Source organism: Arachis hypogaea, chromosome 7 (assembly GCF_003086295.3).
Source record: "Arachis hypogaea cultivar Tifrunner chromosome 7, arahy.Tifrunner.gnm2.J5K5, whole genome shotgun sequence".
NCBI classification, from domain to species: domain Eukaryota; kingdom Viridiplantae; phylum Streptophyta; class Magnoliopsida; order Fabales; family Fabaceae; genus Arachis; species Arachis hypogaea.
Genome location: NC_092042.1, coordinates 24,117,977 through 24,142,160, shown reverse-complemented (window position 1 = coordinate 24,142,160; position 24,184 = coordinate 24,117,977). Strand labels below are relative to the sequence as shown.

The 24,184-nt window shown below is 38.7% G+C and overlaps 1 protein-coding gene across 1 annotated transcript in view; it reads right to left on the bottom strand.

Moving 5' to 3' along the window:
* Positions 1-653: 653 nt before the first annotated feature.
* The window catches only part of LOC140174325 (uncharacterized), a 63,807-nt gene continuing 40,276 nt past the window's right edge, over positions 654-24,184 (bottom strand). Inside the window, exons 3-7 of the mRNA XM_072198761.1 lie at positions 4,066-4,178; positions 2,830-2,997; positions 2,344-2,772; positions 1,733-2,257; positions 654-1,055 (exon numbers count right to left, since the gene is read on the bottom strand). Of these exons, the coding sequence (XP_072054862.1) occupies positions 654-1,055; positions 1,733-2,257; positions 2,344-2,772; positions 2,830-2,997; positions 4,066-4,178 (1,637 nt within the window). The remainder of the gene's footprint in view (positions 1,056-1,732; positions 2,258-2,343; positions 2,773-2,829; positions 2,998-4,065; positions 4,179-24,184) is intronic.

The following is a 24,184-nucleotide window of genomic DNA, read 5'->3' as shown; positions in this document are numbered from 1 at the left end:
TTCCTTCACTCTGCAGCCTCTGATCTGTGCTTTTCGGGTTGAAACCTGGGTCAAAAGCAGCCCAGAAATCTCCCCTAGCATTTTTTGCACGTGGCGCATGTCACGCGTACACGTTAGTCATGCGTACGCATCGATAGTCTTTTCTGCGTGTCACGCGTACACGTCAAGTACGCACACGCATCGTTGTGCAAATCTTCAAATCACACGTACGCGTCATCCACACGCACCCGTCGCCATGGAAAGCTCCAAATCACGTGCACGCGTCAGTCACGTGTACGCGTCACTCCTCGCTGGTTTTCTCCTTTAATTCTTGTGCTGCAGAAACTCTATCAAATCCAGTTGAATGCTACCTAATATAAACAGAAATGCATAAGACTCAAAGTAGCATCTATAGTGGCTAAAAGATAATTAATTCTTGATTAAACTCAACAATTTAAGTGCAAATTCACTAGGAAAAGATAAGAAAGATGCTCATGCATCAACAGTGTAGAGTTAAGGTATTTCATTAGACACCAACATTGCTTGCCCAATAAGGCGAAATTTGGTGCCCGTAGATCTTTGATCCCCAACCCTCCATCTTTCTTCGGTCTCATCATTATGTCCCATTTAATCCAAACCATTCTTCATTCTGTGCCTTTTTGATCCCACCAAATTTACGAGAGCATGCTATGAATCTCAGTTAGCAGCGTGTCCGGAAGCTTAAAACAAGAGAGTGTGTAAATAGGAATCGCTTCCCCCACCACTCTCAATAGCGTGTGCCTGCCACCTGAGGACAATAAACTTCTTTTCCAACCCATAATCCTCTTCTGAACTTTATCCTTAATAGCTCCAAAGGTTACTTTCTTTGATTTTTGAACTATGGAGGGCAGCCTCAAGTATTTGTCTTGGGCTCTGATATGTTCAATATTTAGTGTCTGTGCAATTGCTAGTCTTGTATTTTGAGGTGTGTTGTGACTGAAAAAGATGGCCGACTTGTTCAAATTGACTTTTTGCCCACTGAAGCCCTCGTAGATCTCTAGTAATTCCAAAATGCTTTGGCTTGTATTAGGTGAGCCCTTGCAAAAAAAGATTGAATCATCAGCAAATAAAAGGTGATTAACTGTTTGGCATCTCCGATTAACTTGAACTCCTTGAATTAATCTGTTTTGCTTTGCCTTGTGTAGTAAGAAGGAAAGCCCTTCCGCACAAAAAAGAAATAGATATGGAGATAGGGGGTCACCCTGTTGGATCCCCCTATTTGGCCTAAAGTAGCCAAAAGGTTGCCCTTCCACAATAACAGAGTAAGAAACAGTCGTTACCAATTCCTTAGTCCAGTTAATCCATTTAGCATCAAAGCCCAACTTTTCCATGATGTACCATAAGAAGTGCCATTCAACCCTATCATAAGCCTTGCTCATATCTAGTTTAATAGTCATCTCATGATCTGCTCCAGTTCTCTTATTTTTCAAATAATGTATACATTCGTGGGCAATTAGAATATTATCTGAAATGAGTCTACCTTTGAGAAAAATACTCTGATTTGGGCTTATGATTTTATTCATAATACCTTGTAGTCGATGCACCATAACTTTAGAAATAATTTTATACATAATTGAGGACAAACTAATTGGTTGTACCTGAGTCATGTCACTGGCATCTAGCACCTTTGGAATCAAACAAATTTGAGTATGGTTGAAGCTTTTTAAAATTCTGCCACTGTGAAAGAAACTTCGCACAGCCTTAAAAATGTCACCTCCAAGAAAAAAGTGAAAAACTTATCTGTAAACCCGTCATCACCATGAGCACTCTGAGCATGAACAGTGAACGTAGCTCTTTTGACCTCGTCCATAGTTACCGGCCTTTGGAGCCTACAGTTCATGGAAGCTGTAACCTTAGGCTCCAAATCCTCCAAATATGGATTTGGATCAACCGAACAAGAAAAAGTAAAAATATCGCAGAAGTAGTCTTCAGCTACCTTTGCAATATCCTTCGGTTTTGATGCAATCTCATTGTTCTTCCCAACTAATCTCCAAATTCTGTTCCTTTGCACCCTTGATTGAAATTTCTGGTGAAAGAATCTGGTGTTCTGATCTCCTTTTCTTAGCCATTTGACTCTAGATTTTTCTCTCCAATAGCTCTCTTCTTTCATATATGCTAGCTCCAACTTCTCTTTCAATCTGGTAATCTCCTCTCCCCCATTGATTCCAGTCATCTGCAGCTCCTCTAGGCTAGCTTGAAGGTCCTCAATTTTTTTCCGAGAGTTTGCTTTGTGAGTTATCTGCCATTGAACTAATCTATGTCTACATTCTTTCAACTTTTGGGCAAGGAGAACATAGCTGAGCCTACTACTTCCATTTTCCGTACTTCGCTGATAATTCTTTTGACATCATCTTCTCCACACCAATGTTCTTGGTATTTAAAACACCTTTTACTATTCCAGGATTGAGGTTCAGTTTCCATCAAGATAGGAGCATGATCCGAGCCTGATTTTGTGAGCCTGTGCACCACTGCATTCAGAAACTTCAGCTTCCATCCCATCCCTATTAAATAGCGGTCAAGCCTCTCCTTCACCAAATCCTCTCCTTGTTTTCGGTTTGTCCACGTGAAAGGCCGCCCCACCATTCTAATATCCACTAATTCGTTGCTATCAATAAAATTAATGAATGTTGCAATGGTAGTTGCTGATTTTTTGCCTCCACCCTCCTTTTCTGCTTGACTTATTATAGCATTAAAATCTCCTGCTATTACTACTTTTTCTTCCAGTTGTTGACTCATTATTGTAAGCTCCTCAAACTGTAAGGCTCGAATTTGTTCCAAACAGCTCAAATGGACACCAATGAACGTTCATACCCCATTGTTTCTGAACTCCTTAACTTCAGCTGCTATAAAGAATTTTCCGCGGTTTATAATTTGAACATTGATGTTATCCTTCCAAGCTAGCGCAAGTCCTCCTGCCATTCCTGACGGGTTAACAATATGCCAGTTTTCATAGCTGCATGCCTCGAGTTTTGCTTCCACCTGTCAAGATTGGTTCTTTGTTTCACTTATGAACACAATCTCGGAGGAGTGGAATTTACATAGGATTTACATATCCCTTTTAGGGTGTGAATTGTCATGGGTCTCCCCAAACCCCGACAATTCTAAACTATAAGGTGCCATTTGTAGGCTAGCACCTTCCACCCCCTGTTTAACTGCATTTTCATCATCTGTTCTTATTTTCTTTGTAGATCCTTCAACTATACCACTCATCAACCTTTTTTTGGATCCAACTTTAAAAAATATTTAAAAAATTATTATTATTCCATATTTCAAATAATAGATGAATTTATAGCCATACACGTTAGTATAATTCAGGCTTTACTCAAGTCAGGTTGGACTTAGAATCTTGGATCAAATTATCCTAACTCCAAATAAGTCTGATAACTTATTAAAATGGATTTTTCCAACCTTCTTAAATTTTGTAGATGAATTTATTCATTTTAGTTCAAACTTTTAATTGTTAACTAGAATATGAACTAGAGCCAATAGCTCAATGAGAACAAAAGGCACGGTACAATAGAAAAAAAATTCATGAATGATTGACAAACCACGAAGCTAATCTACTATTAAATGTTTTATATCCATAGATAGTGTTAACATACTACACAATATTCTTTATTTACAATTTATTTTTTTAGATTCAAATTTTCTGTCAATATGATAGCAAGAGAAAGGCAAGGGACGAAGTTGGACTGTCAATAGGGCACAATTTATTATTATAAGATTCAAGATGTCTATTTTTTAGAAATAAAAGATTTATTTAAAAGTTTTTTTAGTTTTTATATTGAAAAAGTAAAAGCCTATTTAAAAAACTTATGTAAATTTTTGGGTAAATACCCTTTTCGGCCCCTGACTTTTTACCCGTGAGACATAACGCATCCTAATCATCCTTAAACCTCATACAGGCCCTCATCCACTAACAAAAATAGAAAAGATGACCCTGCAACCGGATGACAACTGGTTGCCAGTCTGACGTGTCAAATTGAGGCTAAAGTGTCAAAATATCAGTGCCAGGTGTCACTAACTTTGGTTGGAGGGACTAAAAACCCCTTCTTTAACATCTTCCTCTTCTTCTTCATCCTCCTTTTCTTCCTCTTTTTCCGCTTCTTCAAAACCATTATCAATGGCTTTTTCCTCTTCTTCAGAGCCATCATCAATGGCTACCCACAAATCAGAAAAGAACCCCCTGAAAACTCACACAAAACCCAAGTTCGTGCCTGCATCGAAAATGAATCCAAGTTCATGACTTTTCTTTCTCCACACCCTAACATTGTTTAGATTTTTGGAGCATATGAGGATTGTGATTCTCTCTCCATCGTCGCTGAGCTTTGCGAACAAGAAACCCTATTCGACCGAATTCCTGATCGACCTTTCTTGGAGATAGAAGCTGCTACAAGCTTTGCGAACAAAAAACCCTAGCACACAAGGATGATTTGCAAGGATCCTTGAAGAAAAATTTCAGCAGAGCAATCCGAATAAGTTTTTAACTTCTCTTTTTTTTAATTCATGATTAGTAAGTTTTTGTAAACTTATATTTTTGTTCCTGGAGATTTACCTAATGGCGGAGGAGAGATTTGGATGGGAGGCAACTCGGATTGGGCACGACACCATGGCAGGGAGGAGGATGTGCACGTGATTGCTGTCGGGGATGTTCGTGGTAGTTTCGGCGCGGATCCAATGGAAGGTGGTTTAGGAGGTGGTGATTTAGGGCGAGAAGGAGAAGAGGAGGAGGAAGAGAGAACTACAGTGGTAGTGGTGAAGGTGATGGTGATGTGAAGAGAATAGAGAAGAAGAAGAAGATGAAGAAAATAGAGGAGAAGAAGAGGAGGATCAAGAAGAAGAAGAAGAGGAAGATGTTAAAGAAGGGGCTCTTAGTCCCTCTAACACTGATATTTTGACACCTCAGTCTCAATCTAACACGTCAAAATGGCAATTGGTTGTTAACTGGTTGCAGGGATCGTTTTGTCTATATATGTTAGTGGATGAGGGTCTCGATGAAGTTTAAGAATGATTAGGGTGCACTATGTCTCACGAGAAAACGATTAAGGGCCGAAAATGATATTTACCCTAAATTTTTTTTTAATCCCTTAAAAGTTAAAACGTTTTCATTAATTTGTCAAACAAAAAAATAAAATAAAATTATATTTCAAGTCTTTTAATTGATATTATTGATAAGCTTTAGTTAAATAAAAATCTTATTAACTATAGTTGTAAAAATTGGACCAATTCGGAGGGACAAATCAAAATCCCAGTGAGTCGACTTTAAGATCAGTCCAAATTGAGCATAGAACTAGAGAAGGAAAAGAATCCATAAAAATTGGTTTGACCTTACCGATATTAAAAACTGGTGAATTGGCAAGTTTTGTTTTATCTTTTTAAAAAATCCCAAGAAATAAAGTTGTTTTTCTTTTATAAAATTTTTTTAAGATTTTGTTTGGAAAAGAGGTTAAGATTAAAAGATAGAGATAAAAAAAAAGAGACTAGAAATTATGAGCTTGTTTGGGTGAGTTTCTAAGAAAAGATCTTTTTGAGTTATCTTTTTTTTTTAAAAGATCTTATGGAAAAGTAAAAGTAATTTTATGTTTGGATATCTCGTGCAAAAATATCTTTTTATCTATTAATTATGTTTGGATATAATAATATAAAAGTACTTTTTGTTTATTTATTACATAAAAAATATCTTTTTTAAGAAAAAAATATTAAAAAATATAAATTACAGTTTCTCAAAAAATATTTTTTTAGTGCTTTTACTTTTACTACTAGAAATTTGTTAAATACGCTAAAAAATAAAAAAGATCTTTTTTTTTATTGAAAAAGATTTTTTTTAACAAAATAATGACGCTCAAACAAGTATTATATTAAATTAAGGTTTTTATTGTATTTAATATAAAATGTACTGCACTAAATTACGTCTAAATATCATGTTTGATTTAAGACAATAAATTACAAATTTAGACACAAGACACATAACACACCAATTCTAAAAAATTGACATACACAGAGACATGCATATATAAATAGTAATATTTATTAATATTAAACTAATGACTATTTTTAAGATTAATCATATACTATGTATTTCTTTTATATATATATATATATATATATATATATGTATGAATATTTAAAGATAAAATTTTAAATTATTATGTTTTAATAAAATTAGTAAGAGTTTTGTATATTATATGTACACAATAAAAATGATCTAAAATCTTACTTTTTTTTTTATCATATATAATTAATATCTTTATTATTAGAAAAAAATTACTCTTTCTAACTTTAACTCGTTAAAAAAAGTAAGCAGTTTTAAAAACATTATTTTCTTTATCAGTCGGTAAAGATCTATATCTAATAATATTTCATATTATAGTTTTTTCTTGTATGGTATATTTGTGGATTTTTTTTTTTAATGGAGACGAAAATTAATGTGAAAGGTTAGCCGTTTAATAACCATAGGAATTGGTCATTGAGTACCAAAAAGTAACGATATATATCTTCAAAATAATAACAATAATAAAATGAGAAGTTCTATGATGACATTGGTTTTGGTGACTAAGAGTAGTATAAATTTGACTTACAAATAAAATATTGATATATGATAAAAAATTAAATCTAAAACTAAAATGATTTTCTCTTTCTAATAATTTCTTATAATTATTTTTATCAAAATAATTTCTTATAATTATTTTTATAATTATAAAAATAATTTAAAAAATATTAAAATAATTTTTTAATTATATTTATAATTATTATTTTATTATTATTTTTATTTATTAATTATTTTTATTATTATTATTTTTAATAATTTCTAAAAATAATACAAAAATTCTTGTTTAATTATTATTATTATTATTATTTAACAAAATAATTTTTTTTATATTTATTTTTTCTTTTTGTAATTTTAAAAAACTAAAACCAAAATAATATTCTCTCTCTTATAATTTTTTAAGATTATTTTTAACCTAACACCAAGAGGGAGAATATCATTTTGGTGTTAGTTTTTCGAAATTATAAAAAAAATTATAAAAATTATTTTTTAAAAATAAAAATAATTAAAAATAATTAAAAATAAAAATAATTATAAAAATTATTTTAGTAAAAATAATTATAATTTTTTTAAAAATAAAAATAATAATAAAATAATAATTATAAATATAATTATAAAATTATTTTGGTGTTATTTTTTTAAAATTATTTTTTATAATTATGAAAATAATTATAAGAATTATTTTGATAAAATAATCTTAAATAATTATAAGAGAGAGAATCAGATTGATTTTAGATTTTATTTTTTTGTCATATGTCAATATTTTACTTATTAATCAAACTTATGCCATTTTTAGCCACTAAAATTAATGCTACCATAGAACTTTCCTAATAAAATACGTTATATATGGTTTCATTAAATAATTTAGATTTAATTTGATTTCGGGAGAAATTCTTTCATGTTCTTATATCCAAGACCTAAAAGGTAAAAAGATTAGCACCGCCTTTATAAGTTGTAACACTTTAGAATTCTCATATTAAAATACTTGTTCAAACACTGACCGAATATTATGGCCCAAGTCTAAATAAACCAAAAAGGCCCAATTCGAAGATTGACCTTCGCTACCTACTGACCTTCTTAGAAGAAGTCGGATTCAATACAGACTCCACTCCAAAGAAGTCGGGCTCGAAGGATAGCTAGCAGATAACACTTATTCAAATAAGTAACTGTCTCTAAAATCTCTCAACCCACTTCCAGGAGTCATATCTCAACTTCCCTAAGATATAGGGATGGTTACCCACCTTAAAAGGTGAAACTACTCCAACGGTGGTTATTGGTTCACCCCTACAAATACATCAACGCACCTTAGGAATCTCTAAGTTCCAATATTCTCTAAACCTGCTAAACCCTTTGCTGACTTAGGCATCGGAGTGTCTTTGCAGGTACCACCCCCCATTCCTTCATACACACAAGTCGGACGGCGGCTCCCAGACGTAAACCAAGTCGGGAACCACCTCATCTGGACGTTTTGGCCAACCTTATTAGTCCAATCTGCCAATCTCAAATTACCCATGTAACATTGGCGCTATTTTTGGAGACTTGAGAGATCAACTCATGATGGCGGACGATTTAAACGAAGACGGAAACACAGTGTCCGATTTTGAGCAAGAGAATCAAGACGCTGGTAACAACGACAGAGCCATAGTCACTCACCAAGGGGTGACTAATCAGCACGGAGAAAGCACCTCAGGGATAAAGGACTCGAAGGGAAACTCCTCTGAGAGTCACTGATCTGGAAAAGAGGGACAACCCCATACAAATAAACTAATGGGATTGTTTCACGGCCACCAAGGACGGCTGGAATAGTTAGAGCAAGAACTGGAATGATAACGAGAGGCGGAGAGAAGCTTGAGGAGAGAGATCAAGCGACGAAAAGAGCTCAAAGAAAAGCTCTCGAGATTAGAATATAATCTTTGAGGTAGGAACTCTCACAGCGATCGAGAAGATTCTCCCTTGAGAGGAGAAGACCCGTTCAGTGAGGACATAATGAGGGCAAAAGTTCCCAGAAACTTTAAAAGTCCCGATATAGACCTCTACGACGGGAGTACCGATCCAATGCATCACTTGAGCAATTTTAAAAATCGGATGTACTTAGTCGATGCCTCTGATGCCACTCGCTGCAAAGCCTTCCCGACAACCCTGACGAAAGCAGCGATAAAATGGTTTGATGGCCTCCCCCTAAGGTCGGTCACCAGTTTTGACGACCTCTCACGTAAGTTCCTTACGTGATTTTCAATCCAAAAGGACAAAGTAAAGCACGTGCCGAGTCTCTTGGGAGTGAAACAAGAGATCGAAGAACCTCTGAGAGACTACATGGAAATGTTCAACAAAGCGTGCTTAGAAATTCAAGACTTGCCTACGGAGGCAGTGATAATGGGCCTAGTAAATGGACTACGAGAAGGCCCATTCTCCCAGTTCATCTTGAAAAGACATCCAACTTCTTTGAGTGATGTAAAGGAAAGAGTCGAGAAGTACATCAACATGGAAGAAAACTCCAGGCTACAAGAGCCAAGCTGGTAACCTGGGCACTCTCACTCATCAAAAGAGAAAGAGAGAGAGAGAGAGAGAGAGAGAGATTCCAAGAGAAAAGAAGAAGTCGGCCCTGAAAGGCCCAGATGATATCACTCTTACACTTCTCTACGAGTTTTCCTAGTCGAAGTCTACAGGAAAATTTGTCACACTGAAAGGCTACCTCTTCCTAGGCCTATCAAGAACAAAAAGGAGGGAAGTCGTAGCGAATACTGTGAGTACCATAAACTATATAGTCACTCAACAAATGATTGTTACGACTTGAAGAATGTGATAGAAAAGCTGGCCAGGGAAGGTCGGCTTTACAGGTATCTCATAGAAAGGTCGGACCATCATGGAAAGAGGAAGCGAGATGAGGAAGATCGAAGAGACCCACCACCACAGGCCCTAGAAAGACATATACATATGATCTTGGGGGGGTTCGCTGGAGGCGGTCTCACAAAGTCATCTCTTAAGAGACACCTGAAGGAAGTCTACCAGGTCAGGGGCGAAGTTCCTAACCTCTGGTGCACGAAATTGCAATCACACTTTTGCAATTCTGCACAACTAACCAGCAAGTGCACTGGGTCGTCCAAGTAATACCTTACGTGAGTAAGGGTCGATCCCACGGAGATTGTCAGTTGAAGCAAGCTATGGTTATCTTGTAAATCTTAGTCAGGATATCAATAATTATCAAGGTTGATTGTGAAAAGTAAAAGAACATGAAATAAGTACTTGTTTTGCAGTAATGGGGAACAGGTTGAGGTTTTGGAGATGCTCCATCTTCTGAATTTCTGCTTTCCTACTGTCTTCTTCTTCAAGCACGCAAGGCTCCTTCCATGGCAAGTTGTATGCAAGGGTTTCACCGTTGTCAGTGGCTACCTCCCATCCTCTCAGTGGAAATGTTCAACGCACCCTGTCACGGCACGGCTATCCATCTGTCGGTTCTCAATCAGGTTGGAATAGAATCTAGTGATTCTTTTGTGTCTGTCACTAACGCCCAGCCCTCAGGAGTTTGAAGCTCGTCACAGTCATTCAATCATTGAATCCTACTCAGAATACCACAGACAAGGTTTAGACCTTCCGGATTCTCTTGAATGCCGCCATCAGTTCTAGCTTAACCACGAAGATTTTGATTAAAGAATCCAAGAGATATCTACTTAATCTAAGGTAGAACGGAGGTGGTTGTCAGGCACACGTTCATAGTTGAGAATGATGATGAGTGTCACGGATCATCACATTCATCCATTTTAAGAACAAGTAATATCTTAGAATGGAAGCAAGCATGATTGAATGAAAAACAGTAGTAATTGCATTAATCCATCAAGACACAGCAGAGCTCCTCACCCCCAACCATGGGGTTTAGAGACTCATGCCATGGAAGGTACACAAAGAAATGTGTAAAGTGTCATGAGGTACAGATACAATGTCAAAAGATCCTATTAATAGTGAACTAGTAACCTAGGGTATACAGAAATGAGTAAATGACATAAAAATCCACTTCTGGGTCCACTTAGTGTGTGCTTGGGCTGAGCATTGAAGCTTTCATGTGTAGAGACTTTTTCTGGAGTTAAACGCCAGCTTTCATGCCAGTTTGGGCGTTTAACTCCAATTTTTATGCCAGTTCTAGCGTTAAACGCTGGGAATTTTGAAGCTGATTTGCAACGCCAGTTTGGGCCATCAAATCTCGGGCAAAGTATGAACTATTATACATTGATGGAAAGCCCAGGATGTCTACTTTCCAACGCCGTTGAGAGAGCGCCAATTGGGCTTCTGTAGCTCCAGAAAATCCACTTCGAGTGCAGGGAGGTCAGAAAATCCCTACACTCAAAGTGGATTTTCTGGAGCTACAGAAGCACAATTGGCGCGCTCTTAACGGCGTTGGAAAGTAGACATTCTGGGCTTTCCAGCAATGTATAATAGTCCATACTTTTCCCAAGATTTGATGGCCCAAACCGGCGTTGCAAATCAGCCTCAGAATTTCCAGCGTTTAACGCTGGAACTGGCATGGAACTTGGAGTTAAACGCCCAAACTGGCATGAAAGCTGGCGTTTAACTCCAGAAAAGGTCTCTACACATGAAAGCTTCAATGCTCAGCCCAAGCACACACTCAGTGGACCCAGAAGTGGATTTTTACGTCATTTTACTCATTTCTGTACACCCTAGGTTACTAGCTCACTATTAATAGGATCTTTTGACATTGTATCTGTACCTCATGACACTCTACACGTTTCCTTGTGTACTTTACACGGCATGAGTCTCTAAACCCCATGGTTGGGGGTGAGGATCTCTGCTGTGTCTTGATGGATTAATGCAATTACTACTGTTTTTCATTCATTCATGCTTGCTTCCATTCTAAGATATTACTTGTTCTTAAACCGGATGAATGTGATGATCCGTGACACTCATCAACATTCTCAACTATGAACGTGTGCCTGACAACCATCTCCGTTCTACCTTAGATTAAGTAGATATCTCTTGGATTCTTTAACCGGAATCTTCGTGGTATAAGCTAGAACTGATGGCGGCATTCAAGAGAATCCGGAAGGTCTAAACCTTGTCTGTGGTATTCTGAGTAGGATTCAATGATTGAATGACTGTGACGAGCTTCAAACTCCTGAAGGCGGGGCGTTAGTGACAGACGCAAAAGAATCACTGGATTCTATTCCGGCCTGATTGAGAACTGACAGATGGATAGCCGTGCCGTGACAGGGTGCGTTGAACATTTCCACTGAGAGGATGGGAGGTAGCCACTGACAACGGTGAAACCCTTGCATACGGCTTGCCATGGAAGGAGCCTTGCGTGCTTGAAGAAGAAGACAGTAGGAAAGCAGAGATTCAGAAGATGGAGCATCTCCAAAACCTCAACCTATTTTCCATCACTGCAAAACAAGTACTTATTTCATGTTCTTTTGCTTTTCACAATCAATCCTGTTAATTTCTGATATCCTGACTAAGAGTTACAAGATAACCATAGCTTGCTTCAAGCCGACAATCTCCGTGGGATCGACCCTTACTCACGTAAGGTATTACTTGGACGACCCAGTGCACTTGCTGGTTAGTTGTGCGGGATTGCAAAGTGTGATTGCAATTTCGTGCACCAAGTTTTTGGCGCCGTTGCCGGGGATTGTTCGAGTTTGGACAACTGATGGCTTATCTTGTTGCTTAGATTAGGACTGTTTTATTTTTGTTGGTTTAGAGTCTTTTATTTGAGTCTAGTTTCATATTTTAAGTTTGGTGTCAATTGCATGCCTTTGTTTTCTTTTAATTTTTCGAATTTGCATGTTCTTAGTCCTTTCTTGTTCTTTAAAAATTCTAAGTTTGGTGTCCTCCTTGTGTTTTTCCTTTAAAATTTTCGAAAATTTGTGTTTGATTTTCTAAAAATTTTAAGTTTGGTGTCATTTTGTTGTTTTTCTCTTTCCTCATTTCAAAAATCAAATCCTTTTCATAAAAATTTTTCAATCATATCTTTTTAATTGCTATTTTCAAAATCTTTTTAATTAACTAATTAATTCAGTTCTCAATTTGCTTTGATCTTATTTTCTTTTTGATTTTCGAATTTTTATTTTAATTTCCTTTTGTTTTATTTTATTTTTTTCGGCTAATTCAAAAAAAAAAAACAAAATTTATCTATTTGCAATCCATATCATTTCCCTTTATCCATTATGGACCTAAGTGGGATTGATCAGTCCAAAAGGACTCTGGGGTCATATGCTAACCCCATTACAGCTACATATGGGAGTAGCATTGATGAGCGGATAATTTGTATGCTTTTTGGCATTGTTTTTAATATGTTTTTAGTATGATCTAGTTAGTTTTTAGTATATTTTTATTGGTTTTTAGCTAAAATTCACTTTTCTGGACTTTACTATGAGTTTGTGTGTTTTTCTGTGATTTCAGGTATTTTCTGGCTGAAATTGAGGGTCCTGAGCAAAAATCTGATTCCGAGACCAAAAAGGACTGCAGATGCTGCTGGATTCTGACCTCCCTGCACTCGAAGTGGATTTTCTGGAGCTACAGAAGCCCAATTGGCGCGCTCTCAACGGCGTTGGAAAGTAGACATCCTGGGCTTTCCAGCAATATATGATAGTCTATACTTTTCCCAAGATTTGATGGCCCAAACCGGCGCTCAAAGTCTCCCTCAGAAATTCCAGCGTTAAACGCCGGAACTGGCATAAAATTTGGAGTTAAACGCCCAAACTGGCATGAGAACTGGCGTTTAACTCCAGAAAATGTCTCTACACATAAAAGATTCAATGCTCAGCCCAAGCACACACCAAGTGGACCCAGAAGTGGATTTTTACGTCATTTACTCATTTCTGTACACCCTAGGTTACTAGTTTACTATTAATAGGATCTTTTGACATTGTATCAGAAACCTTATGACCTCATGACATTTTTACACCTTTCTTTGTGTACCTTCCACAGTATGAGTCTCTAAACCCCATGGTTGGGGTGAGGAGCTCTGCTGTGTCTTGATGGATTAATGCAATTACTACTGTTTCTCATTCAATCATGCTTGCTTCCATTCTAAGATAATACTTGTTCTTAATCCGGATGAATGTGATGATCCGTGACAATCATCATCATTCTCAACTATGAACGTGTGCTTGACAACCACCTCCGTTCTACCTTAGATTAAGTAGTTATCTCTTGGGTTCTTTAACCGGAATCTTCGTGGTATAAGCTAGACTGATGGCGGCATTCAAGAGAATCCGGAAGGTCTAAACCTTGTCTGTGGTATTCTGAGTAGGATTCAATGATTGAATGACTGTGACGTGCTTCAAACTCCTGAAGGCGGGGCGTTAGTGACAGACGCAAAAGAATCACTGGATTCTATTCCGGCCTGATTGAGAACCGACAGATGATTAGCCTATGCTGTGACAGAGCATCAGGGACGTATTTTCACTGAGAGGATGGGAGGTAGCCATTGACAACGGTGAAACCCTACATACAGCTTGCCATGGAAGGAGACTTGCGTGTTTGATGAAGAAGACAGTAGGAAAGCAGAGATTCAGAAGATGGAGCATCTCCAAACCTCAACCTATTCTCCATTACTCCAAAACAAGTAATCATTTCATGTTCTTTTGTTTTTCACAATCAATCCTGATAATTTCTGATATCCTGACTAAGATTTACAAGACAACCATAGCTTGCTTCAAGCCGACAATCTCTGTGGGATCGACCCTTGCTCACGCAAGGTATTACTTGGACGACCCAGTACACTTGCTGGTTAGTTGTGCGGAGTTGCAAAAGTGTGATTGCAATTTTGTGCACCAAGTTTTTGGCGCCGTTGCCGGGGATTGTTGAGTTTGGACAACTGACGGCTTATCTTGTTGCTTAGATTAGGACTGTTTTATTTTTGTTGGTTTAGAGTCTTTTAGTTGAGTCTAGTTTCATATTTTAAGTTTGGTGTCAATTGCATGCTTTTGTTTTTCTTTTAATTTTCGATTTTGCATGTTCTTAGTCCCTTTTTGATTCATAAAAATTCTAAGTTTGGTGTCCTCCTTGTGTTTTTCCTTTAAAATTTTCGAAAACTGTGTGTTTGATTTTCTAAAAATTTTAAGTTTGGTGTCTTTTTGTGTTTTTCTCTTTCCTCTTTTCAAAATCAAATCTTTTTCATAACAATTTTTCAATCATATCTTTTTAATTGCTGTTTTTAAAATCTTTTTGATTAACTCATTGATTCAGTTTTCAATTTGCTTTGATCTTATTTTCTTTTTAATTTTCGAATTTTTATTTTAATTTTATTTTGTTTTATTCTATTTTTTTTCGTAAATTCAAAAAAAAAAAAAAAACAAAATTTATCTCTTTGCAATCATTTTCCTTTTGTCCATTATGGACTTAAGTGGGATCAATCAGTCCAAAAGGACTCTGGGGTCATATGCTAACCCCATTACAGCTGCATATGGGAGTAGCATCTGTACACCTCCCATCAAAGCAAGCAGCTTTGAACTAAATCCTCAACTCATTATCATAGTGCAGCAAAATTGCCAGTATTCCGGTCTTCCACAGGAAGAGCCTACTGAGTTTCTGGCACAGTTTTTACAAATTGCTGACACAGTACATGATAAAGAGGTAGATCAGGATGTCTACAGACTATTACTGTTTCCATTTGCTGTAAAAGATCAAGCTAAAAGGTGGTTGAATAACCAACCTACAGCAAGCATAAAGACATGGAAACAGTTGTCAGACAAATTCCTGAATCACTTTTACCCTCCTAAAAGGATGACACAGCTAAGGCTGGACATCCAAGGCTTTAAACAAGAGGATAATGAATCCCTTTATAATGCCTGGGAGAGGTATAGAGGTATGCTAAGGAAATGTCCCTCTGAAATGTTTTCAGAGTGGGTACAGTTAGACATTTTCTACTATGGGCTTACAGAAAAAGCTCAGATGTCTTTAGACCACTCAGCTGGTGGATCTATACACATGAGGAAGACAATTGAAGAAGCTCAAGAGCTTATAGACACTGTTGCTAGAAACCAATATTTATACTCTAGCAATGAGTTCTCTCCAAAAGAGGAAGTCATGGCAGTAGTCACTGACCCTAATCCTCAAGAACAGATAAATGAGCTTAATCAACAATTGCTCCTGATGACAGAACAGTTAGCAGACTTTAAAGAGATGCTATATGAAACTAAAGTTGCTAACAAGAGCATAGAACTGCAGTTGATTCAAGCAAAACAGCAAATATCTAAACAAATAACAGAGGAATGTCAAGCAGTTCAATTGAGGAGTGGGAAGACCCTGAATAACACTGCTCAAAAGAGTAAAAAGCCAAACAAGGAACAATTGACAGAGGACAACCAAACCACTGTGCAAAATCCCTCTGAGGACAGTAAGAGCCCAGAGAGGAATGCTATTGGCGTTCAAACGCCAGAAAGGGAAGGAAAGTTGGCGTTAAACGCCCATTCCTTGCCCAGTTCTGGCGTTCAAACGCCAGAAAAGGGAGAGAAGTTGGCGTTTAACGCCCAAGCTTCACCCATTCCTGGCGTTCAAACGCCAAGGGAAGATCAGACACCTGATAGTGCTGACAGTAATCCCTCTAACAAGGCTTCTTCAACCACTTCTGTAAGGAATAAACCTGCAGCATCTAAGGTTGAAGAATATAAAGCCAAGATGCCTTATCCTCAAAAACTCCGCCAGGCGGAACAGGATAAGCAATTTGCCCGCTTTGCAGACTATCTAAGGACTCTTGAAATAAAGATTCCGTTTGCAGAGGCACTTGAGCAAATACCTTCTTATGCTAAGTTCATGAAAGAGATCTTAAGTCATAAGAAGGATTGGAGAGAAACTGAAAAAGTGTTTCTCACTGAAGAATGCAGTGCAGTCATTCTAAAAAGCTTACCAGAAAAGCTTCAAGATCCAGGGAGCTTTATGATACCATGCACATTAGAAGGTGCTTGCACCAAGACATCCCTATGTGATCTTGGAGCAAGCATCAATCTAATACCTGCATCCACTATCAGAAAGCTTGGGTTGACTGGAGAAGTCAAACCAACCCGGATATGCCTCCAACTTGCTGATGGCTCCATTAAATACCCATCAGGCATAATTGAGGACATGATTGTCAAGGTTGGGCCATTTGCCTTTCCAACTGACTTTGTGGTGCTGGAAATGGAGGAGCACAAGAGTGCAACTCTCATTCTAGGAAGACCCTTCCTAGCAACTGGACGAACTCTCATTGATGTACAAAAAGGGGAAGTAACCTTGAGGGTCAATGAGGATGAGTTCAAGTTGAATGCTGTAAAAGCCATGCAGCATCCAGACACACCAAATGACTGCATGGGCACTGACATTATTGACTCTCTGGTAGAAGAGATCAATATGGCTGAAAGCCTAGAATCAGAGCTTGAGGACATCTTCAAAGATGCTCAACCTGAGCAAGAAGAACTAGAGGAGGCAAAGGAATTTTCGAAAATTCCTCAGGAGGAGGATAAGCCTCCCAAGCCTGAACCCAAACCACTACCACCATCCCTGAAATATGCATTTCTGGGAGAGGGTGACACTTTTCCAGTGATTATAAGCTCTGCTTTAAATTCACAAGAAGAGGAAGCACTGATTCAAGTGCTAAGGACACACAAGACAGCTCTTGGGTGGTCCATAAGTGATCTTAAGGGCATTAGCCCAGCTAGATGCATGCACAAGATCCTATTGGAGGATAATGCCAAACCAGTGGTCCAACCACAGAGGAGGCTAAATCCTGCCATGAAGGAGGTGGTGCAGAAAGAGGTCACTAAATTACTAGAGGCTGGGATTATTTATCCTATTTCTGATAGCCCCTGGGTGAGCCCTGTCCAAGTTGTTCCCAAAAAGGGAGGCATGACAGTGGTTCATAATGAAAAAAATGAACTGGTTCCTACAAGGACAGTCACAGGGTGGCGCATGTGTATTGACTACAGAAGGCTCAATACAGCCACCAGAAAGGATCATTTTCCTTTACCATTCATAGACCAAATGCTAGAAAGACTAGCTGGCCATGATTATTACTGCTTTTTGGATGGCTATTCAGGCTACAACCAAATTGCAGTAGACCCTCAGGACCAAGAGAAAACAGCATTCACTTGTCCTTCTGGCGTGTTTGCCTATAGGAGGATGCCTTTTGGTCTGTGCAATGCACCTGCAACCTTTCAGAGGTGCATGCTCTCTATCTTCTCAGATATGGTAGAGAAATTTCTGGAAGTCTTCATGGATGACTTTTCAGTATATGGAGACTCATTTAGCTCCTGTCTTAATCACCTAGCACTTGTCTTGAAAAGGTGCCAAGAGACTAACCTAGTTTTAAACTGGGAGAAATGTCACTTTATGGTGACTGAAGGAATAGTCCTTGGGCACAAAATTTCAAGCAGGGGAATAGAGGTGGATAAGGCAAAGGTAGAGGTAATTGAAAAATTACCACCACCTGCCAATGTTAAGGCAATCAGAAGCTTTCTGGGGCATGCAGGATTTTACAGAAGGTTTATAAAGGATTTTTCGAAAATTGCAAAACCTTTGAGTAACCTGTTAGCTGCTGACACACCATTTGTGTTTGACACACAGTGTCTGCAGGCGTTTGAGACCCTGAAAGCTAAGCTGGTCACAGCACCAGTCATCTCTGCACCAGATTGGACATTGCCATTTGAACTAATGTGTAATGCCAGTGACCATGCCATTGGTGCAGTGTTGGGACAGAGGCATAACAAGCTTCTGCACGTCATTTACTATGCCAGCCGTGTTCTAAATGACGCACAGAAGAACTACACAACCACAGAAAAAGAGTTACTTGCAGTGGTCTATGCCATTGACAAGTTTAGATCCTATCTAGTGGGATCCGAAGTGGTTGTGTACACTGACCATGCTGCTCTTAAATATCTACTCACAAAGCAGGATTCAAAACCCAGGCTCATCAGATGGGTGTTGCTTCTGCAAGAGTTTGATATAGAAATAAGAGACAGAAAAGGGACAGAGAACCAAGTAGCTGATCATCTGTCCCGAATAGAACCAGTAGCTGGGGCGTCCCTCCCTCCTACTGAGATCTCTGAGACTTTCCCAGATGAGCAACTATTTGCCATTCAGGAAGCTCCATGGTTTGCAGATATTGCAAATTATAAAGCTGTGAGGTTCATACCCAAGGAGTACAGCAATGTGCAACGAAAGAAATTAATTTCAGATGCCAAGTATTACCTCTGGGATGAACCATATCTCTTTAAGAGATGTGCTGACGGAGTGATCCGCAGGTGTATACCCAGAGAAGAAGCACAAAGGATCCTATGGCACTGCCATGGATCACAGTATGGAGGACATTTTGGAAGTGAGCGAACAACCACTAAAGTCCTCCAATGTGGCTTCTACTGGCCTACTCTCTATAAAGATTCCCGAGAGTTTGTGCGTAACTGTGACAGTTGCCAAAGAGCTGGTAACCTGCCTCATGGATATGCCATGCCTCAACAAGGGATATTAGAGATAGAACTGTTTGATGTATGGGGAATTGACTTCATGGGGCCATTCCCACCATCATACTCAAACACTTACATTTTGGTGGCAGTAGACTATGTGTCTAAGTGGGTAGAAGCGATTGCTACAACCACCAATGATACTAAGACTGTACTGAAATTCCTCCAGAAAAACATTTTCAGCAGATTTGGCGTTCCCAGAGTGCTAATCAGTGACGGGGGCACTCATTTCTGCAATAAACAGCTACACCTTGCTATGGTTAGATATGGAATTAGCCACAAAGTGGCAACTCCGTATCATCCACAGACAAATGGGCAAGCTGAGGTCTCTAACAGAGAGCTAAAAAGAATCCTGGAACGGACTGTGATGGCCCGAAGAAAGGATTGGGCAAAGAGCTTGGATGATGCTCTGTGGGCATACAGAACAGCATTCAAGACTCCTATAGGAACCTCTCCATACCAATTGGTGTATGGGAAGGCCTGTCATTTGCCTGTGGAACTGGAACATAAAGCCTATTGGGCAACCAGATTCCTAAACATGGATGCACAATTAGCTGGTGAAAAAAGATTGCTCCAGCTAAATGAGCTAGAGGAGTTCAGACTCAATGCCTTTGAAATGCAAAAATTTATAAGGAAAAGGCAAAGAAATGGCATGACAAGAAGTTGTCAACCAGAGTCTTTGAGCAGGACAAAAAGTTTTGCTCTTCAACTCTAGGCTCAGACTGTTTCCAGGAAAACTCAAATCCTGTTGGAGGGGTCCGTATGTGATTACAGGAGTGTCACCATATGGATATGTTGAGCTTCAGGATACTGATTCTGACAAGAAGTTCATTGTTAATGGACAGAGAATCAAACACTATCTTGAAGGAAACTTTGAGCAGGAATGCTCAAAACTGAGGCTTGAGTGATTCTCAGTGAAAGTCCAGCTAAAGACAGTAAAGAAGCGCTTGCTGGGAGGCAACCCAGTCATTAGGAGGTTGTAAGAATTGTTCTTATAGAGGCAAATATCAAAAATGAAGGAATTCAAAGAGTTACAGAAGGATTCAGCTCAAAAAGCAGAGAAAATGAGCTTACTGGCGAAAAAACGCCAGTAAGGGGCATTTTGGGCGTTAAACGCCAGAATGGGTACCATTCTGGGCGTTTAACGCCAGGAATGGTGCCATTTTGGGCGTTAAACGCCAGAATGGGCACCATTCTGGGCGTTTAACGCCAGGTGTGCAGCATCCTGGGCGTTTTGAAAAACGCCCAGTGACAAAGGCTTTCTGGCGTTTAACGCCAGCCAGGGCACCTGGCTGGGCGTTAAACGCCCAAAAGGGGTGCCAATTGGGCGTTAAACGCCAGAATGAGTGCCATTCTGGGCGTTTAACGCCAGAAAGGTGGGGGGACCATATTTTTGTTTTCAACTCAATTTTTTTCAAACTTTCCTCTTTTTACCCATACTCTTCTACATAAATGCACTTCAACCCTTCATCATTCACTTTCAAATCTTCACAAATCAAAACCACTCTTCAAATCTATTTCAAATTAATCCCAAATCTTCTTCAAAAACTCACCCTTTCTTCAATTTTTCTCCATATCTTCTCAAATCTCCTTTCAAATTTTTATTTTTTCGAAATCTCTTCTCCGCACCCTTATAAATTCACGTTTGGAACACCCTTTACCCACACCATTCGAATTTCCTCTTCCTCTCTCTCTCTTCTTTCTTTCTTTTGCTTGAGGACAAGCAAACCTCTAAGTTTGGTGTGCTTTTCCGTGATCACTAAGCCAAGATTCATCAATATCATGGCTCCTAAAGGAAAACAAACCAATTTAAGAGGCAAGAAAGAGAATAATCCAAAGAATCTTTGGAATCAAGAGAAATTCTTAACCAAAGAACATGAAGACCATTATCACAAAGTAATGGGTCTGAGGTCAGTGATCCCGGAAGTTAAATTTGATCTGAAAGAAGATGAATATCCGGAGATCCAAGAGCAAATTCGAAACAGAGGATGGGAAGTTCTGACCAATCCTGAAATAAAGGTTGGAAGGAACATGGTTCAGGAATTCTACTCTAATATGTGGCTAACAGATAAGTAGAGAATGACTGGAACTGCTTACCATACCTACAGAACCATGGTCAGAGGGAAAGTTATGTACTTCCATCTGGACAAAATAAGAGAAATCTTCAAACTACCCCAACTGCAAGATGATCCTGACTCCTTCAATAGGAGGATGGTGAGAGTAGATAAAGGGTTGGATCAAGTTCTAGAGGACATATGCCTCCCTGGAACTAAGTGGATAACCAATTCAAAGGGTGTCCCAAACCAACTCAAGAGGGGAGACCTCAAGCCAATTGCAAGAGGGTGGCTAGACTTTATTGGGCGTTCCATATTGCCCACTAGCAACCGTTCTGAGGTCACCATCAAGAGGGCAGTGATGATTCATTGCATTATGCTTGGAAAAGAAGTGGAGGTCCATCATGTGATTGCTTGTGAGATCTATACAATTGCAAATAAGAATTTCACTGAGGCCAAACTGGCTTACCCAAGCTTGATTTCCTTGCTCTGTAAAGAGGCTGGGGTGAAGATGGGAGTAGATGAGTTCATACCCATTGAACACCCAATCACCAAGAAGTCAATGGAAGGACAAGTGCAAGACAACTCTATCAAAAGGAGGGCGCAGGAATTCCTCCCTGAGTTCCCAAGAATTGACTACTGGACCAGCCTAGAAGCATCTATTAACAAGCTGCAAGAGACTATGGAGCAACTGAAGGAAGAACAGCAGAATCAGAACTGCATGCTCTGCAAATTGCTGAAGGAACAAGAGAAGCAGGGGCGTGAACTCCAAGAGTTGAAACGCCAAAAGCTCTCCTCTCAAGCTGAGGGAGCATCCACTTCTCAAAATCAAGGTTGTTGAGTCCTAACTCTGTGAAAACCTCTATCCTTAGGAGCCTATGTTTGCGTTTTTTTTCCTTTGTTTTGTTTTTATTTTTCGTTTTTCTAGTCTCATTCTATATCTATTTTTGAGTCTTGTTTTAATTCATAATTAATAAAATTGAAATTTTATGCCTTAAAGTTATGAATGTCCTATGAATCCATCACCTCTCTTAAATGAAAAATGCTTTAATCACAAAAGAACAAGAAGTACAGGATTTCAAAATTTATCATTGAAACTAGTTGAATTAGTTTGATGTGGTGACAATACTTTTTGCTTTCTGAATGAATGCTTGAACAGTGCATATGTCTCTTGAATTTGTTGTTTTGAGAATGTTAAAAATTGTTGGCTCTTGAAAGAATGAGGAAAAAGAGAACTGTTATTGAGGATCTAAAAATCATTAGATTGATTCTTGAAGCAAGAAAAAGCAGTGGATACAAAAAAAAAATTTCGAAAAAAAAAGAAAAGAGAAGAAGAAAAGAAAAGAAAAAGAAAGAAATAAAGTTGTGATCCAAGGCAACAAGAGTGTGCTTAAGAACCCTGGACACCTCTAATTGGGGACTTTAGCAAAGCTGAGTCACAATCTGAAAAGGTTCACCCAATTATGTGTCTGTGGCATGTATGTATCCGGTGGTAATACTGGAAGACAGAGTGCTTTGGGCCACAGCCAAGACTCATACACTAGCTATGTTCAAGAATCATTATGCTCAACTAAGAGAATCAATAACACTATCTGAGTTCTGAGTTCTTATAGATGCCAATCATTCTGAACCTCAAGGGATAGAGTGAGATGCCAAAACTGTTCGGAGGCAAAAAGCTACTAGTCCCGCTCATCTAATTGGAGCTATGTTTCCTTGATATTTTGGAGTCTATAGTATATTCTCTTCTTTTTATCCTATTTTGATTTTCAATTGCTTGGGGACAAGCAACAATTTAAGTTTGGTGTTGTGATGAGCGGATAATTTGTATGCTTTTTGGCATTGTTTTTAGTATGTTTTTAGTATGATCTAGTTAGTTTTTAGTATATTTTTATTGGTTTTTAGCTAAAATTCACTTTTCTGGACTTTACTATGAGTTTGTGTGTTTTTCTGTGATTTCAGGTATTTTCTGGCTGAAATTGAGGGTCCTGAGCAAAAATCTGATTCCGAGACCAAAAAGGACTGCAGATGCTGCTGGATTCTGACCTTCCTGCACTCGAAGTGGATTTTCTGGAGCTACAGAAGCCCAATTGGCGCGCTCTCAACGGCGTTGGAAAGTAGACATCCTGGGCTTTCCAGCAATATATGATAGTCCATACTTTGCCCAAGATTTGATGGCCCAAACCGGCGCTCAAAGTCTCCCTCAGAAATTCCAGCGTTAAACGCCGGAACTGGCATAAAATTTGGAGTTAAACGCCCAAACTGGCATGAGAACTGGCGTTTAACTCCAAAAAACGTCTCTACACATAAAAGCTTCAATGCTCAGCCCAAGCACACACCAAGGGGACCCAGAAGTGGATTTTTGCGTCATTTACTCATTTCTGTACACCCTAGGTTACTAGTTTACTATTAATAGGATCTTTTGACATTGTATCAGAAACCTTATGACCTCATGACATTTTTACACCTTTCTTTGTGTACCTTCCACAGCATGAGTCTCTAAACCCCATGGTTGGGGGTGAGGAGCTCTGCTGTGTCTTGATGGATTAATGCAATTACTACTGTTTCTCATTCAATCATGCTTGCTTCCATTCTAAGATAATACTTGTTCTTAATCCGGATGAATGTGATGATCCGTGACAATCATCATCATTCTCAACTATGAACGTGTGCTTGACAACCACCTCCGTTCTACCTTAGATTAAGTAGTTATCTCTTGGGTTCTTTAACCGGAATCTTCGTGGTATAAGCTAGACTGATGGCGGCATTCAAGAGAATCCGGAAGGTCTAAACCTTGTCTATGGTATTCTGAGTAGGATTCAATGATTGAATGACTGTGACGTGCTTCAAACTCCTGAAGGCGGGGCGTTAGTGACAGACGCAAAAGAATCACTGGATTCTATTCCGGCCTGATTGAGAACCGACAGATGATTAGCCTATGCTGTGACAGAGCATCAGGGACGTATTTTCACTGAGAGGATGGGAGGTAGCCATTGACAACGGTGAAACCCTACATACAGCTTGCCATGGAAGGAGACTTGCGTGTTTGATTTAGAAGACAGTAGGAAAGCAGAGATTCAGAAGATGGAGCATCTCCAAACCTCAACCTATTCTCCATTACTGCA